The sequence below is a fragment of the Opisthocomus hoazin genome, chromosome 26, assembly GCF_030867145.1.
Source record: "Opisthocomus hoazin isolate bOpiHoa1 chromosome 26, bOpiHoa1.hap1, whole genome shotgun sequence".
NCBI lineage: Eukaryota > Metazoa > Chordata > Aves > Opisthocomiformes > Opisthocomidae > Opisthocomus > Opisthocomus hoazin.
This window is the reverse complement of record NC_134439.1, coordinates 8,260,193-8,278,644: the sequence shown is the minus strand read 5'-3', so window position 1 is coordinate 8,278,644 and position 18,452 is coordinate 8,260,193. Positions and strand designations below refer to the sequence as shown.

General features: G+C 46.0%; 1 protein-coding gene across 2 annotated transcripts; it reads left to right on the top strand.

Moving 5' to 3' along the window:
- The first annotated feature begins 774 nt into the window (after positions 1 to 774).
- On the top strand, positions 775 to 18,029 carry GOSR2 (golgi SNAP receptor complex member 2). Of its 2 annotated transcripts, XM_075443863.1 has the most exons (6): positions 775 to 862; positions 4,293 to 4,357; positions 6,989 to 7,097; positions 8,178 to 8,310; positions 11,174 to 11,314; positions 14,778 to 18,029. In XM_075443863.1, exons 1-6 carry the CDS (start codon positions 834 to 836, stop codon positions 14,937 to 14,939), a joined length of 639 nt encoding a protein of 212 aa, XP_075299978.1. In that variant the 5' UTR covers positions 775 to 833; the 3' UTR covers positions 14,940 to 18,029. The 2 variants fall into 2 exon arrangements, with proteins under 2 accessions (XP_075299978.1, XP_075299979.1); XM_075443864.1 differs by lacking the exon at positions 11,174 to 11,314.
- Positions 18,030 to 18,452: the final 423 nt, after the last annotated feature.

The following is an 18,452-nucleotide window of genomic DNA, read 5'->3' as shown; positions in this document are numbered from 1 at the left end:
ACCCCTCCAGGGATGGGGACTCCTCACTGCCCTGGGCAGCCTGTTCCAATGCCTGACCACTCTTTCAGTAGAGAAAATTTTCCTAATATCCAGTCTAAACTTCCCTGACGCAGCTCGAGGCCATGGCCTCTCATCCTGTCGCTGGGTCCTGGGGAGCAGAGCCCAACCCGCCCTCCCTGCCCCCTCCTGTCAGGGAGCTGCACAGAGCGATGAGGTCTCCCCTCAGCCTCCTCTTCTCCACACTGAACAGCCCCAGCCCCCTCAGCCGCTCCTCAGCGGAGTTTCCCTCCAGACCCCCCGCACCCTCGTGGAAGGTTCCCCTGCCCGCGGCCGGGGGCGGAACGAATCGGTCTGTGCGGTCTCTTCCCACCGACCCGCCACCGCAGCGGGCTGCCCCGAGCGCGGCCGGCCCGGCCCGGGACCCCTCGGGGGACGGAGGGGACGCGGCGGCCGCTCGGGCAACCACAGCCCGCCCGCCGCGGGATGCCCCCCCCCCAGCCCCGAGCCCGAAGGACGGCGGCGGCGGCGCACGCGGGCGGGGGGCGCGGGGAGGCGGGCGGGGCCAGGCCCCTCCTCCCCCGGGCACTCAGCCGGGGGCGGGGCTGGGCCGCCGCGCTGCACACGGCCCCCCCGCTGGGCGGGCGGGACGGCGGTCCGGCAGCGCCTCCTGGCGGCGGCGCCTGGCGCTGCGGGCTGCGCAGGCGCCCGAGGAGGCGGGTGCGGAGGGGTGGTGGTGGTGGGCGTGTCTGCGGCCGGCGGAAGCGGAAGTCGGCGGGGCCGGAAGTGGACGGCGGCGACGTGGGCGGTGGAGCGGTGGCGGGCGGGCCGAAGCCATGGAGGGGCTCTACCACCAGACCAACAAGTGCGTGAGGCGGCGGGGGCTGTAGCGGGGCCTGGTCCCCGAGGGAAGCGCGGCGGCGGGCCCGGCTGAGGGGCTGCGGGAGAGGAGTTCGAGGACGGGCGCCCTGGCTGCGGCCCGGCGCGCTCTCGGCGCCCTGTAAAAGCTTTTCCTTCATAACAGTTTTGGTCTTCCGTCCCGGAGCGTGGCCGTGAGGGTTGCGTTTCAGCCGGGAAGGAAGCGAAGGCCGGTCCCTCCCGGCTGGCCGTGTGTCTGCCCGCGGGCCCCGCCGGCTGGCAGCCGCCTCAGTCTGACGGCAGGCGCGGCCTGCTCGCCGCGGGGCTTTAGAGCACGGGATCGCAAGCGTTCCCTGGAAACAAGGGGTTCGGCTTTATTAAATATGCAAACGTTCAAGGCATACTAATATAGTTGGACGTTTACGGCATGTGGGTGTTTGGTGATGGCTAGCAGATACAGTTGTGTGACCCCATGGTGACGAAAACCACTCACTTTCACAGACGAAGCTAATCTGGTGAGGTAAAAGTGGTATAAAAATTGCAAAATAAGGAAAAAAATCTTGCAGCTCTGTGTGATGTGGAATAGCTTGTGGGAAAGAGCCAAAGGAGACAGTTACCCAAATATTCCAAATTTCTGTGGTAATGGGTTTCTCTGTTGAGCTCTGTTGAATCCCAGCATCCCAGCATGGCAGGGGCTGGCAGGGCCCTCTGTGGGTCACCCAGCCCAACCCCCTGCCCAAGCAGGGTCACCCAGAGCAGGCTGCACAGCACCGCGTCCAGGCAGGTCTGGAATATCTCCAGAGAAGGAGACTCCACAGCCTCCCTGGGCAGCCTGTGCCAGGGCTCCGTCACCCTCAGGGAAGAAGTTCTTCCTCCTATTGAGGTGGAACTTCCTCTGCTTCAGTTTGTGCCCATTGCCCCTTGAAGGAGGTGCTGTGGTAAGGAAGAGAGTTTAATTAAATAATGACATTGAGTGACCCTGTGGGGAAGAGCGGGAAATCCCGCTGTGGATGTAGAAATGCATACCCATGATAGGAACTGTATTGGGTAAGAGGAATCATCTTGTTTTGTTCCGTTTCCATATTGTCTTATTCTGTGATCACAGAAGGGTTTGAGTTGGAAGAGACCTTTAAAAATTATCCAGTAGGTGTGCAGAGTCCTGTCCAGGCTGGCCTTGAACACTGCCCAGGAATGGGGCACCCACAGCTTCTCTGGGCACTGGAGTCACCAAGTTGTGTTTTTGTTGTAGTTCATTGTCGGTCTGGGGATACTGTGAACTTTTAAACTCTCTTCCCACCTTTTCCCTAGACTTGCTGTGTTTCCTGGCACAAGAGGAGTTGTGGTGAGCGTGAAGTAGTTTTTCTGATTGAGTCACACATGACCTGATTTGGCTCCCACACCTGGGTTTCTAAACAGACATTTTAAGAGCAGTGCGAGTCTCAAACTGTCTGGGGCATCCTAGAGAAACTGACTGAAAACAAAACTAGAGAACAAGTATGGGTTGCATGATACTGGATATTGAATTAGTTCCCTAGTTAATTCCAAATAATACGGTACTTATGATATACTTGGTTATCTCTTTAGCAGCACAGCATCGTGGTTTGGAAGGTAGCCCTGATAGTTATCTAAAAATCTCACATAATAATTAAAGAATAAATATTTTACTATTGTGTAAGGTAAGTTGGTTTCAGAGATCTGGCTTCATAAGCGTTTGTGCTATATTTATCAAACGATACATATCTGAGAAGGAGAATGGCTAAAGTGACCAAAATTGTGATCTCGTGAAATTTTTTTCAAAAGAGGCCGTGATATTTATGTAATTTTTAAAGTGTATTTCTTGAAGTCTGAATCCCAGCTGCTGTGAGGTTGTTCACACCGTGGCTGGCCGAAGGTCCGTCTGTCCCAGTGGGTGTTCAGCATTGGCTAACATTTAGGGCCACAAAGATGATCCAAGGGCTGGAGCACCTCTTCTGTGAGGAGAGGCTGGGAGAGTTGGGGTTGTTCAGCCTGGAGAAGAGAAGGCTGCGGGGAGACCTTGAACAGCCCGCCAGTACCTGAAGGGGCCTACAGGAAAGATGGGGAAAATATTTTCGGGAGGGACTGTTGCGATAGGACAAGGAGTAATGGCTTTAAACTAACAGAAGGTAGATTTAGACTGGATATAAGGAAGAAAATTTTTGCACTGAGGGTGACGAAGCCTGGGCACAAGTTTCCCAGAGAGGTAGTGGGTGCCCCATCCCTGGAAATGTTCCAGGGCAGGTTGGATGTGGCTCTGGGCAACCTGATCCAGCTGAAGATGTCCCTGCTCATGGCAGGGGGTTGGGCTAGATGGCCTCTAAAGGTCCCTTCCAGCCCAAAGCATTCTGTAATTATAACTGCAGCTCTCTAGGACAGACAGTAAGAAATGGGCAAACATATGCGATGCTTCTGTTGAATATTGTCCCAACCTCCTAGAAATTTGAGGCTTGGGGGCTTCTTGAAACAGGAATTTAACAACCCCATCACTATTTGGTGTTTTTTTTTTTTGGCTACTGCTTGTCCAGCATCAGGAGTTTCTTCTCTTCAGTTTATAAGCTATCTTTTAATTTCATTTGATGCCTTTGTAGTTCATATGTTGTAAGAGACAGTGAAAAGTTATTCCTTGTTCACCTTCGTCTTTGCCATTTATGCTCTAGGATATCTCTCCACTATCATCTCCAGTCCAGACTGAACAAATGTTTCTTGTGTAAGAGCTGCTCAGTACTTTTCGTAGTCTCTATTGTCCTTCTCTGAACCTCTGCCAGTGCTTCTGTTTTCTTTTTGAGAAGGGAGGGACAAAACCTGTGTTCAGCGCGGAGGATGTGCCCTGCCCATTTATGCAGTGAAATAAAGGTATGCGGTCTCATCAGCACTCTCGGCTTTAGCAGCGTGCGTAGGTGGTATTTCACTGCAGATCTGTTACGAAGGTCTCGCTTGTTCCGACTCTTCTCCCAGTCAGATCTTGCCTCCGCTGTACTCAGCGTTTGTGAGTTCCTGCTGTGAATCTCAAATCTTGTCTCCGTGGTTGTCTTGGAGTAGGCAGATCTCAACGGCTTGCAGCAGGCCAGCTCTGTGACACGGGGAAGGCCACAGTTCGCGTTATAAATACGAAAAGGGAGCTAGAACTGGTTGGAAGTCTTTGAAGGAAGAAAAGCCCTTTCACCTTGATTTTTGTTTTCAAACTGAACACATATTTTGTAGATGCATATTAAGGGAAAGCACAGCTTTCTTCATGCTGAAGAACTGGGTTGTTTTTTTGTGTTTGGTGATGGGCTATCTGTACCAAATACCGTGTTTCTGATTGCTGTTCTGTTCTAATAAGGACTGTTAAGTAAAAGAAGCTGAAAATTGAGGTATTGAAAATGATTTGATTCGATAGATGTTAACTGCTTTCTTCTGCTAATTTTGTCTTTTGATAGGCAAGTCCATGAGGTCCAATCTTACATGGGGCGCCTGGAGACTTCAGACAAAGAGTCTGTACACTGTAAGTAGTTAATTAGAGAGAAAAGTCCCACTCCGGTACTGATTTGATGTAGCTTGCATCTTTAAGCTTTGTACGCTTCATCACTGTATTTGCAATCATTATTGCAATGAATTTGGCTCAGGGTTTGTCAGGGTATGCTGTGGAGGCCTTTAAGCAGCTTAAGAACCGTCACCTTGATGCATTCATGGAGGTATAATGAACACATAGATGTGGACAGAACGGAGAATTCAGGATATCACCGCGCTAGTTTGTTACAAGTTTGGTCAAAAAGCTGAGAAATGTGGTCTGTTCTGTTATTTTGTTATTTTGCTATTCCTTAAGCATCCACTAACTGGCAGTATTCTCCTAAGGAGGCTTAGTCCAGTTTCTGGGGAGAATGCCGTGACTTGGCATGCAGGAATTTAAGCAGAATGATTCTGGTAGTTCCTGCTTGCATCAGAGTCAGAACCTGTAATTCCATCTGCTTATGAGAAATACGAAGAACAGCTAGGTCTGAAATTGCTTCAGTGAATTTGGACTATAACCCTGTGCTAATAAAAGGACTGTAATAAAATACTATCATGTGTTGTGACAGGACTTTTTACGCCAGTGCAGAATTGGCATATGTATTTTGGACCCGTGTTTGAAGCCTTAATTCTTATATGAGTAATTGCTAAGGGGCCTCATCAGGTGCTTCTGAAGTGAAAGCACACCTCATTGACTGGATGCGCTTATGCACACATAGACTGATGTCTCTTACCCTAAATACATTTGTGAAGCCTGACTTTGCTGTAGAAAGGGCTGTAATAACTTTTCCTATTGAAAAAGAACTACTTGTCTACTGTTTCTGTTTTTTGCGGTGGTTGTACTACTCCTAGTGCAATGCCAAACTTCCTGGACTGCTGTTCACAGGATGTGGTTTTGGAGCCCCTTGAAAATTAGCATAATTTGCTCCTTTACCTCTGCTATTTGAGACCATTTCAAGAGACAGGATTATGTACCACCTTCCTAGTCAGCAAATGAACTTACTGTTTCTATATATATAAGGAAACAGATATGTGCTCTAGATATTAGTGTGTATTTCAGAATTTATGAGAAAAAGGATTGTCTTTTGGCTGAAGAGCAGGAAAAAGAGCGAAGAAATCAAAGTTTCTGTTGCAGCTTTCCTTTTCCAACTTCAGACACATAATCCCTGCTTGCTCAGAAAAGCGTAAGATCACCGAGATAGTAATACTGTTGTCTGGACTGGCAAAAGCTGGTGTAATTGTCTGTCTGCTCTCCTGGTTGCTCTTGGTTTAGCTGTACTAAATGATGGGAGAGATGAATTAGAACCACTTGCTTGGTTTGTGTTTGTGTATGTGAGTTGATTACTCTTTGATTTTCTGAGATCAAAGGGCGAAGAAAAGGAGTTGTGTGTGCTGTTTGTTTTTCCGGGTTCTGCAGAATGTGACTTTCTGGAAAGTCCTGAGACACCGTGGAGTAGTTAGCAGTTGGTTAATAATGCTTTTCTGTATACTTTAGTCTAAATACACAGTAAGAACAAATGGTGTCTGTAGGGTTTGGTGATACCAGGTCTGACCATGGCAGTCTGAGAGTTCAGGACTGTCCTCGTGGCTGCCCAGACGTGACGGTGCTTCTGTCCTTCTGTCCTCTGTAGCCAGGCTGTGGACGTGCTCTGGAGGGTGCGTATCTCCAACCTCACAGCGCACCTTCTTTCAACGCAAGAATGCCAGATGATTAATACTGCTCTGGTCTTTTGCCCTTCTGTGCAGTTCTTCAAGTTGTGAAATGCTGGATTGTGACATGGTTAGAAAATGCAGTTGTCAGATGAGGAAGGGGGTTGTGGCTGGTACTGAGTTTTGCTGTACAGTGACTGCAGTAACTAAAAGCATGCGGCTCTTTGTCCCCAGTTGTATCAGTTTCCTGCCTCGTTAAAGCACAAGTATGTCTGTTTGTGTGGTGTACTGTTGCCCCTCTGCTATTTCTAAGCAGATTATCAGAAGTAATTGCAACGTAGATGATTACAGAGGCAATTGGTTTGTGGCTGCATTTTCCCACTTGCAAGGGCTTCAGCCCTGTTTTGGCTGTATCTTTCTGAATTTTGTCCAGTCTGCCAGTTCCTGTCAACTCTGAATCCTTCCCATGCACTGTCGATCTCCCCAGCTGTAGGTATGGATGATGTATATTAACTCTGTGGTCACAGTTTTCAGCGTTTTAAATTGCCATTGTTGTGTTGCCTTTTAGTGTGTGTGAGCAAATCCTGCTCAGGGAAAGGGAAGGGGCTGCAGGGGGTAATGTGCGAGCTTTAGATTCTGATACGTGGAGCTGGCGGGGAAAGAGGCTCAGATATCTTGAAAGAGCAGGAGCTTTTCTAGCTCCCTTCTCAGAGGAGGAGGGAAAGGCAAGAGTCTCAAATTATTGAGTTAAAGAAGTGGCTTTCCATGGTGTGTATAGAATCATAGAATCATAGAAAGTTTTGGGTCGGAAGGGACCCCTAGAGGTCATTGTATAGTTGTCAGTTGTCTGATTTTTCCATCCAGTAAGGATTTGCTGTTGTCAGGCTTTAAATACTGGTTTGAATGCTTTTAAGCTTCTGTCACTCAGATTGCAGTTCTTTAACTGAAATCAAACCGCGTTTTTATTTCCTTGCAGTAGTAGAAAATGAGATTCAGGCAAGAATAGACAATATATTCAGCAACTTGGAACGTCTGGAAATCCTGTCCAGCAAAGAACCTCCCAATAAGCGACAGAATGCTAAACTGTAAGTTCAGCTTCTTTGCTATGATAGTGGTGTAGTCTTTGTAATTACTGTCATTAAATTTATTGAAGACCTTTGCCTTTTGATTTGAGTGAAACCTTTATACTTTGCATAACTTGCCTCCATGCTCTACAGTAGCAAAACCGAGGCACAGAGGCAAAATCACTTTCCTGCATTTAATCACAGACTGGTGATGGAGCTGGACTCCTGTCTCTGTTGTGAGATCAGCAGAACATGGCACTCTGAGGCTTTAAAAAATTTCTATTCTGTCTGGCATTTGCTTTTAATGGCATTTGTGGAGGTAAGGAGTAAAATTACTTCAGTTGGTGTCATTTTCTCTGGACTGTTTTCCTAGCTGTTGGTGACTAAAATAAGGACGTTTCTAAAGTTAGCACTGGTTTGAGCAGGAGTGGGACCAGAGACTTGAGGACTTCAGATTTATTCTGTAACTCTACCATTAACATTTAGTCCCAAAATGCCTTGGTAGACACTAGGGGGAATTTCATGTCACCTGTATTAGAGAGGTCAGTATCTCAAATAGTCATCGACCATTTAATCAAAGGCAATGGAGTTCTGGACGTCATTTGATTTAGCCTAATAGAGATGTCTTCTGTATCGCCCACTGACTTTTAAAATCCTGCTAATAGAACCTCAAGAACATGGTGCTAATTAATGAAACTTGTAAGCTTAATCTTTTATGTGCATGAGGGTCATGAAATAGAAACTTTTCATATCCTACCATCTTTCTAAATCTGCATTAAATGAGTTATATATGTATATAACTCCTGAAGAGACTAGTCATGGGATAGGATGTCCAAGACAGCTCAAGAATTCTGCTCACGTTCTGTTGCTAGCCTCCAGTTAAATGATCACCTGTTTAGTAAAAAAACAAGGCACAGAAGATCTAAGTCTGGAATATAGGCCTAACATTGAATGTCCCTTATCTTCTAGATAAGCACAACCCATCATTCTTTATTGTTCGTCGCTGTTAATTTATAATGCTCCGTTGTTCATATAAAAAACACCAGTAAAGTGTGGTATTTTTATCCCTGGGAATGTCTTCCTGTTGTTGATCCTTTCTAGCCGAGTTGACCAGCTGAAATACGATGTTCAGCATCTGCAGACAGCTCTGAGGAACTTCCAGCATCGCCGTTACATCCGGGAGCAGCAGGAGCGACAGCGGGAAGAGTTGCTTGCACGTACATTCACCACTAATGTAAATATTCTTTATTTACTAAAAGTTCTCTGTGTGCTAGAAGCCGTAGCCTTCCAGAGAAGTTTCAGGGAAGATGTAGGCAAGACTCTGTTAAATTGCTGTTGTGAGATGAAATAAAGATGGAAAAGAATAACAACGTGTTGAAAAAGTACAACTCTCTCATGAAAAAAAATTGGTCTATTAAGAGGCAGTAGCAAAAGACTCCAGAAACTGCTGCTCCAATTTTATTCAGTGCAGTTCTGCTTCACTTCATATAGCAGTGTCAAAAGGGTGAGTGAGGTAGATACCAAAGTGCAAATTTTACTTGGATTTGTGTCAGATGTCTGTGTCAAATCCTGAGACGTGCAAAATGTCTGGCTGTTACACACCGTGCAGTCAGTAGGTGTCAGCAAACGTTAATTTGTCCGAATGTAAATCATACAGCTGGGAAAAAAACCCCTTGCTTTTTACCTATAAATGAGTCAAAAGTTTTTAATGACTAGAATGTGTTTGCACCTGTTCTTGTTAATTTTTAGTTCCTCCACTGGGAAATCCCCCAGTGCAAATCCCTAGAGGAGTTTTGCTCTGAATACTGTAGGTTTGCTTTCAGATTTCACTTTTCTGTAAATTCAAAAGCTAATACTTTTTTTTTGTTTTGGTTTTGTTTTGTCTTGTTGTTTTTTTTTTTTGTTGTTTGTTTGTTGGATTTGGTTTTGTTTGGGGTTTTTTTGGGGAGTTTTTGTTAAAGGCATATAGCCGACCATTCATTTTTTGTGTTGTCATTCATTGTTAGGGCAAGGAAGAATGAATGTGAGCAGTCCTGTTGAGATTTGGGGAGTTCAACGCACTTCTCAAATCCTGACATAAAGATAACATCTGGCATTTTGCTGGCTATTTCCAAATTCTAAATGAGACCTGAAAGGAACACTGAAATTTGAAACCTGATTTGTTTTCAAAACACTGCAGTGTTCCTCCTCAAATACGGAGAAATTTTCCTACAGGAAAACTCGTTGTCCAGAAATAAAACACGTGTAAGGGGAACAGTCTGGAAGAGCAGAAGCAGGTTTGCAAATGCAAAATAAATGGCGAGTTGGTTTTTTTTCCCCTTTAGATGCTGGAAGGTGTCTCGAGATTAGTTAAAAGAAATACAAAATAATAATACTTTTTTTTTTTAATTCTTATAAAAATGTGACTTTTAAAGTACAATGTCCCTTTATTAGGAAAATGATGATTTATTCGTCAGTTATTGGCCTGTCTTGTTTGGTTAGAGGTTTACACAGTCTCTATTTATATACTACCCTATTTGATTAAATGGAAACGTCAGCTGAGTGTGTAAGCATCCTGCATAAATCACTGTACATAACAGCTTTTGAAAGCTGTTGCAGTGTTCTGAACATTTTGCTTAATTCAAAGATAAATGTGGTCTTTATCTTTAGAGCCTTCCCTTGTACCATTCTGGAGAAATCCACTGACAGCAAATGAAAGATACAATGCCATCTAATCTCCCGATAAGGAGGGTCAAAAATCCACTCCCATATTTTTCTTGCTGCCTTGTGGTGTATAAAACCCCCCCCTGCAAACTCCTCATATAGAAATAGAATCCCTGCTGACTGGAATTTTAATAAATATCTGAAATAATAGCCATACAGATGCAAATCCTGGTGCTTCTGCTCTGCAGACTCATGTAAGACACGACACTTGTTTCAGCCTTAGGGCTTCATTAGCATTTGATCGGAGATGTGGATGCTGTCGCAGCTTCTTCATCCAGTAGTTCTGACCCTGCAACTGCTAACAGCTCTGTCCTGTACTCTTCATCCTTTTTCAATAAGCAGAAGCCCCAGCTGGGCTGTACAGCACCTAGCAGTGGGTTGCGCACGCCATTCCCATGTTTGCCTTTGCTACAGTGATCACCTGAGTCTGCTCAGAGCACGTTTGGTATTGTTACCCAGACGTAACCTACAGCTGACAGACAGATGTGGGGTGTGAGCCATCTTCTGCCTGAAATATCCGTTCTGCATTTTGGTAGTTCTTGTGCCGAGTACGTGGAAGCAGGTGAGCCAGTGTCTCCACGCTTACCAGTGTCATGATTCCTGTTTGTAAAACAGCGTGGGAGCGATGAGCCATTATCTCAACACTCTCGACGGAATGATGTCCAGAGAAGATTAAACTGGAAGCCTTTGAGAGACAAATGTGTTCACATCTTTCTGACCTCTTGTGCAATCCAGAGTACAGAATTTTATCCAGTTATTTCTACTTCAAGATTCATAGTTTCTAGTTGAGCTAATGCATCTTTTCTGGAAAAATATCAATTTTTTTAATTTTTTTTTTAGGTAAGGTCTAGAGTGTTGAGTGAGTCAGGCCTTGAGGGAACTAGGTTCATGTCTGTTTGCCCTCACTGTCAGAAATTTGCACCATGTTGTAATTATAGTGTCATGTGTTTTGCAGGCCTTTTGTCCCTTAGGAACGTGATACTAAATCTTTCGAAAATCTTTCACTTGCAATGATCAAATGACTCCTCGTTAAACACTTTCTGTTAGTTCTGATGTTCTCTCTTGTAACACACTTTCCCACATACATCATAAACTGAGATTAGAAAAAATTCTCCACTTCTAATCTGGCTTTTTATCCTTTGAGATCTAATTGCAGTTGAACAGCTGATCAACTTTGCCTTTTGGCTTGCTTCCCGTAGGCTTCTCTAAATTACGTTTTTTCACTCAAATATTAACATTGTATTTAATATCCTTATGAAAAAAATAACGTAATCCTTCAAGTCCTGCCAATTTTTGCCACATTTGTTTCTGCATGTTCTTTTGCTGGATCTAACTGTGTGTGGGCAGCGTGAGTGAGCAGGCAAGGTAACGACGACCCTGCGTTTCCCCCACAGGACTCTGACACCACCATACCGATCGACGAAACATTACAGTTTAATGAATCCCTCCAGAATGCCCATCGAGGCATGGATGATCTTATTGGCAGTGGGACCAACATCCTGCAGGGGCTGAGGGACCAGAGAGTGACATTAAAGGTGGGGGCATCATTTTTTACCAGAAAGACCCCACGTTTTTCTGTGTTTATTATGACCAGGCTAAGTGAAATCATGAGTTTGTTTCCGTACACTGCTTCAAGCTGGGAATGCCGGGAAGGGCCCAAACCTGAAGTCTTTGCGTTTTATCATCTCAATTAGGAACACCTTTAGGCTCTTTTTGTGGCTGGATGGCGTAGCAGTCTTCACCTGCATGGCGGTTAGTATCTGGAGTGCTGAGTGTTCTGGTTTGTTCTCTTATGGGTTTTTTTGGTTGGTTCCTTGGGTTTTCATGTTCAAGTGCAGAATGGGAAGCAATGGCTAGCTGGGAGATAGATGTTGATTCAGATGAATATCACTCAGAGCAGCCACAAAGTGGGCGTAAAGTGCTTGTGCTTAAGGTTAGTAAGAAAGATAATACCCTCTCAGATCTAATGCACCTCAGCAGTGTATCCTTCCCTGAATACTGCTAATGACAGCTGTATTGCTTCATGTCTCTTAATAACAAATATTTGTCTTTTATTTTAAAGAATGTTCAAAGCGATGTTAAATTTTGAGTGAATAGCTCAAAGATATGAAAAGCTTAATGAGAAGCATGTGTTGGGGGAAAGCTGGATTTCTGAAAAATGTGGGGAAATCCCTGTCTGTTGTATTCATTGTCTGGTGGGGATAACTGTGGTTGTCTGTTTTGTGATACTGTTTTGTTTTGGGCTGTATCTGCCAGAGGGTTTAAGCAATTTCAGTTGCAAACATAAATCCTTACATTTGGCCAGATGAGTTGCGCTTTGAGCTCCACGGATCGCCTCAACGAGGGTTGCACTGGCTGTGACAGCAGTCCAGCCAGCTTACATCCAGGTAGCTGAACTGCGCACACGTATGGGTCTCACCCTGAAAGTGCGTAGGCATTTTTCTGGAGCAACTTTTATTACCTATAGTACCATTTTCCTAGGAGTTACCAGAGCTGCGTGTCTTCACAGGGCAGAGCTGCTAGGTGCTTATTTTAATCCTCATGTCTGTTGCCGTTGAGAAGGCAGGTGCTTCCTGTCCTGGTCGCAGAGTTCCAGGCTGGCTGGTATTCCCAGAGCACTGGCCAGGACCACCACAGGGTGCAATGGCAGAGGACATTTGTCCTCGGTGTGTAGCACCAGATGGCTTTGGTGGCTGATCACGTTGTCTCAGGGCATTGTCGTTAAAGGGCACGAGCGTGCCTGTGCTTCATATGGGGAATTCAAGCTTGGTGATTCTACAAGATAAGTGACTGATTCAGGGTAATCTCTGAGGAATGACTGAAGCACTTGGTTCCTGGAGGGTCACCAAGAAGTGCGTGCGTACATCGCAAGTGAGGAGAACTCAACCACGATTGGCAAAGATGGTAAAGGAAGCTGCTGCCTCAGAGAGATTGAGAGGAAGTATTTCTCATAGTCAATACTCCTGTCTTGCTGCTTTTGCTGGTTCGATTGCAGCAGCATGCCTGGATTGCTATTAGGTCATGATGGGCCTCCTGCAAATGCCAGCATGCCTTGCCTCAGCTGCCAAGTTGTGGTCCTTCAGGTCAGAACTGGGATAGTAAAGTTGTTGGGGTGTCTCTGCCCGCTGCGACTGGTAGTCTGTTCCTTTGGGAGCGTCGTGTTCGTGTGTTCTCAGGGGAAGATTTCTTCTTACTCTGTAAGGAAACTTCTGTTCATATTCCTTTCCCCTTAGCTTTTCTTACACTATCAAAGACTTTGTTGCCTGTTTACAAATCTGGCAGAAGCAGCTAGCATAGAGATAACTTCTAAAGCTAAATGGGTTAATCTGGAAGCACGTTAATCTATGGAACTTCTTGGATATAAATAGAGACAGGTATGAACCAAGTATTCCCAAATTGTCGCAAGGCTTTGAACTGTTCTAGTTGTACTATTCCACTGTTCCACGGACTGCAAGAATTGAAGAGGCTTCACTTCTCTATTGTTTGCTTTCATTTTAAAGCTTCATCTTTTGGTTTCTCTTCTTCAAGCAAAGTTTTCTTTTGTTCTGAAGTAGTGTGAAAAGATTGCTCCAGAGACAGGAAAAGTGCTGAGCTTTAAAGTGTGTAGTGTCCAGAGGTTTAATGTGAGGTGTATGAAACGAAGGTGAAAAATGAGAGTATGTTTTACCAGCTGAGGTGTGACTTGATTACAGCAAAGGGCCTGAACACCTACACAGCCTTCTACAGAAAAAAGCTGATCATCTAATTTGATATTGCAAATCTCTCTGTATTTTATGGATTGAGAAACTGTTTGTTCATGTACGTCTAATATAGTTGATACAAATTCTATCCTCAGCTTTTCTGAGCTTAAGTCAGGTTGATATTCAAAACAATTCCCAAATTTCACTTTTTTATTCTTTTTGAGACCAAAGATCTGGTGGACTGTGAGAACAGAAACTAGAGTTTTTATTTTCAAGCATGGTAACAGAGCGTTGTCATGGGAGTCTGTGCTGTTGGCCTTGCTCAGAGAAGAAATCAGGTGTAAATCTTACAGCTTTCTGAAGCAGGGTGTTCTGTTAAGGCCATGGACCCAGAGTTCAGTTGGAGAGACTGGGTCCATCATCATCCCCATGCTGGGCCAAGGCCACTCTCCAGCAGTGCCCACGGGTGTGCAGACATGGGTGCGGGGGAGGCTGGACAGACTTTTTAGCAGGGCCTGTTGCCACAGGACAGGGGGTGATGGTTTTAAACTAAAAGAGTGATAGACTCAGACTAGATATAAGGATGAAATTCGTTACCATGAGGGTGGTGAAACCCTGGCACAGGTTGCCCAGAGAGGTGGGAGATGTCCCATCCCTGGAAACATTCCAGGGCAGGTTGGACGGGGCTCTGAGCACCCTGCTCCAGTTGGAGATGTCCCTGCTCATTGCAGGGTGGGTGGACGAGATGGCCTTTAAAGGTCCCTTCCAGCCCAAACCATTCCATGATTCAGAGTCATGCTTTTCTCCAGAACAATTTCTTGAAATTGCATTAATTACACTTTTTTATGCCTTTTCATTGCACTCTACCCTTACAAGTTGCTGGACTTCCTTTTTGACCTCTTGCTGGTATGAGCTGTACTTCAGCAGGAGGGAAGTTCTGCGAGAAAGGTTGTCTGGTCAAGAAGCTTCCAGCTCTCACTAGACTGTAAGTCTGAAACGGGACCAGAAAACCTCTGAATTCCTCCACAGGGAGCGCATTTTCGCTGAGCCACTCTTTATGATGTCTCTTTCCGAACAGATTATTTTGTATCTTTAACCACATTCCCGTTCGCCTGTGTGAATTAATTAGTCTCATCATTCAGCTATTTCCAGGGTCATGTAGCCATCTCCTCTTAAACTGTAGGAACTGTTGGCTGATAGCAGGTTCCATCGATCAGAATTCATCGCTTGCCACCCATGATGAAATATTCTTGGAGTGTGGAGTAAGAAGTGTCGGCCCATGAGGTTAATTGTTTCTTTGCTGTCTTTTTATTCTTAGGGTACCCACAAGAAGATCCTGGATGTTGCCAACATGTTGGGCTTATCCAATACAGTAATGCGGCTGATTGAGAAGCGAGCCTTTCAGGATAAATACTTCATGATCGGGGGAATGATTTTGACTTGTGTAATTATGTTTCTTGTCGTGCAGTATCTGACATGAGCTACTGCACTATTGCCAGAGGAGATCGTCTTTTGGAGCAAGATGGACTGTCCTCCAAACTGTCCTTTCCTCTGAGCGCTGCTTTGGATGAGCCCCTCCTGTGAACTTCAGAGCTGACAAATCACACTCAGACCCGTCATGTGGAGAGCACGTAGGGAACCAAATGTCTCTGGGGATGCTGTAGTTGAGAATGGCCCTGTAAAAACACCCCTAGCCTTTACTGCTCTCACCTTGTTGTCTGCAAGTTTAAGGATCTGGTTAAATAGGAAGCAGAAGTGAAAATTTTGCCTGGCTGTATTGCAAGGTAGGACTGTCCTTCTGGGTCGGCGGGGATAAGAGGACACCAAGGCAGAGCGTGAGATGGAGTGAGCCTCTCCTGTGCTAGCTCGAAGTGACCCCCATCACTGTGTTTTGCAATGAAAGCATGTCACCGAGGAGAATTTCGCATTGTTTGTGGGTATGCTGCTGCGGAGCAAGCGTGTAAAAAGAGGCGAGGAGTGAAGGGTTCCCATCCCCAAACTCATCATTTGGTTTGGAGGGAGAAGGATTTCTGTGGAAGGGTTCTTAAAGCATGGTTATATCCTCTGCTAACTTTTTTGTTTACGCATTCAGTATTAACAAGCACAAGCCTTCCTGTTGTAGGCTGAAATGCTTCTCGTCTTACCTGAGGTATGTTCTGGTACCTTTCGATGCCTCGCTGCTTCCCAGGGGAAGCTGAATGCTGTACTCCTGCCTCCTTTCAGCCAGATGCCGATCAGGCCCGTGTTCCTCCTACCAAATCCAGCCTCTGAAATCTGTAAGACTCTCATGTTTTTAATGCTAGTGCACGTCCCGTTTTGGTGAGTTGTATTCATTTTCTGAGGTGGTGGACTGGGGGGTTGTGCTCTGTAGTCAGTATTTTTTGAATCGATGGAGTGGGCAACTCCTTGCTCAAATTCAGATTTGTGATTTTTTTGTTCGGAGAGCTGGGACAGTTTCTCTCTGCTGTTCTTCACGTTCAGAGTAACAGTGGGATTAGGGCAACAGATCTTTCACTTAAAACCAGTTGTCAGAAGAGTTTCCTGAAGTTACGTGCCTTGGGATGGTGAGCATCCCTCATCTTTGGTAAGGGTGTTCTTTGCGTTATCCTTTGTACCTGCAAAATTACTGTGAAAGACATTCTCACACGTGCCACCTCACAGAGATGCTAGCCAGCTTAGGTGTGTCTCCTTGGTTGTAGATACCTGTCCACATCTAAACATCCACATCGTGAAATGCCTCATCATTTAAACACGGTACTGCTCTCCCTGCAGCCGCTCTGCTGGAACGGCCGTCCGGAGATTCTGGCCATCAGCCTGCGGATACATTCCCATCCCGATTCGTGTACAGGGCTGGAGCATTTCCAGATGTCTGATGGCGGCACAGAAGCGTCATATTCAGATGATGTGGCATAATGCTGGAAATTCTTTCATTTTTTTCTGCCTGGAATGGTTGTGGGTCTTTTAATTAGTAACAGATTACAAGTTCTGCATCCTGTCTTTGCTGCAAGAAGCTTTGCTTTTATTATGTAGCCTGTTGCAAACTTGGAGAAACGGTATCCGTAACTGTAAAAAATGAATTTCAGTTACTGTGGGCAAGTGAAAGGGGCTTCAGCCGTGCCTGCTTACGCTGCCTGCCTGGTGTATTCACTGACCCGTGTGCTGTGGCTCAGCTTTAAAGCCCAGGCGAGAGGACCCAGTGTGATCAGCTGCCACAGGCCGGTCAGCTTCATCCGTGGAACCCTGGGGCAAGGGAGGAGTCGGCGGAGGAGAGCGGAGGCCGAGACGCCGGCAGTGCCTGGGTGATCCTGTCAGATGATAACAGAGGAAAGCCGGCAGGCCTGGCTGCCTGGTGACTGCCCGGCCTGTGTGCTGCGCCTTCTGGCCGGCCGTTCTGTGCTCCTCTGCGTGTTCGGTGCTGCTGAAGAGTTCTCACGCTCTTCACGTTCCCCAGTCTGCGAGGCTCCTGTGGAAACTTCAGCAGACTGAGTACAGAATCGGTTTTCATGTGAGCCTGAGGGATGAGGGAATTAAAAGGAAAATAGGAAGTCTGCCGTGAGAGGTCATTCGTCTTGCTGTGTATTTAAAAGAGTTTACCTTAAATTTCTTTTAAATATGAAATCCGATAGATTTAGCGTACTGTGCACTCGAGAGATCGTCTTCTGTGATCAGCTTGGCACCTTGGAAGGGATCCCTGGCAAATCTTTTTCTATTGTGATAAACTGGTCCAATTCCAACTTGATTTTACAACTTTATGGCATTATATGGTGTTCAGAGGTTACGTAGTTGTGACCCAGTGTAGCAGGATTTGTCTTATACCAAGGTGAGACTCTAGCCGGTTTGTTTCCTTTTTTGGCTTGTGGTAAGAGCCGTAAAATAATTGGAACTGGATTTTTTTTCTGTTCGGAGACTAGCTTGGCATTTTAATACACGTTTCTCTGTTCATTTATTTTGCCCTTTTAGAGTCCTTTTGTTCTTGTGTAGGCAAATTTCCCTTTTGTAAGCAGTGTCCTTCTGTTCACTGTGTCTAAAGGTGAGCTGTGGGGCTTGAAGGAACCACTTGGGTAACTGGATTTGATCATGTACAACTTCATACAAATTTGTACCAGTTGTGAAGTCCAAAATGATTTACAGGAGCATCTGCGTGCTCAGTCCCTCAAAGCCTCTGTCGTTACAGCATGCCACAGTAGGAGCGCCGGTGGGATCAAGATTCCTGCGAACGTGAAACGAGACGGAGCTGAAACCCAGGTGGCTTTACACACCTTGCTGCTACAGCTCTGTAAAGTTTCTTTTCTTCCTGAAGGCTGTTTCCTTCAGCAGAGCTGTTCTGCTGCGGAACTTCTGTGGCACAGCAAGCGTTCCAGCTCTCTCGTGAGAGGACGCTGTGGAAACTAACCTGCCTCTGGAGAAAAACCCTTTTTATCAGTATTTTATACATAAAGGGACAAGGGTGGGACATGATGTGATTCATCTGATGTGTTATGTGAATAAAGATTTTTCAACCAAAATTAATTTTTTTACCTTGACTGACATGTAGGGTGCCCAAATCCTTAAAGAAGCGGGACAGATGCCAGTGTTGTAAACATTGAGGCTGGCATGGCCGAACGGGGACCCCCTGCCTGAGCTCAGATGTAAAAAGGAGCTTCACAGAAGGTGGAAGCAGGGCTGAGCTACCCGGAGAAGGGGTAGATGTGGCTCAAGGGCCAGACCTCAGCTGCCATTGAAATGGGTGAGGGACAAGAAGGGCCTGTACAAATGCATTGGTAGGCGAAGGAGCCGAAGTCACCAGGCAGAGGGAAGGGGACGCTACAGGAGGCAGCTGGTGACAGCCTTTCCTCCTGCAGCCTCGCCCGCTGTTCGCCCTCGTGGGAAGGTGGCAGATGTCCCACCTGAGGGGAAGCAGTGCCAGAAGGGGAGAGGAGAGGACTGGCTCTTCAGGCGTCTGTGGAGGGGGAGGGTGAACAGGGAGGCACGATCTGGGGAAGTCCTGAGTAAG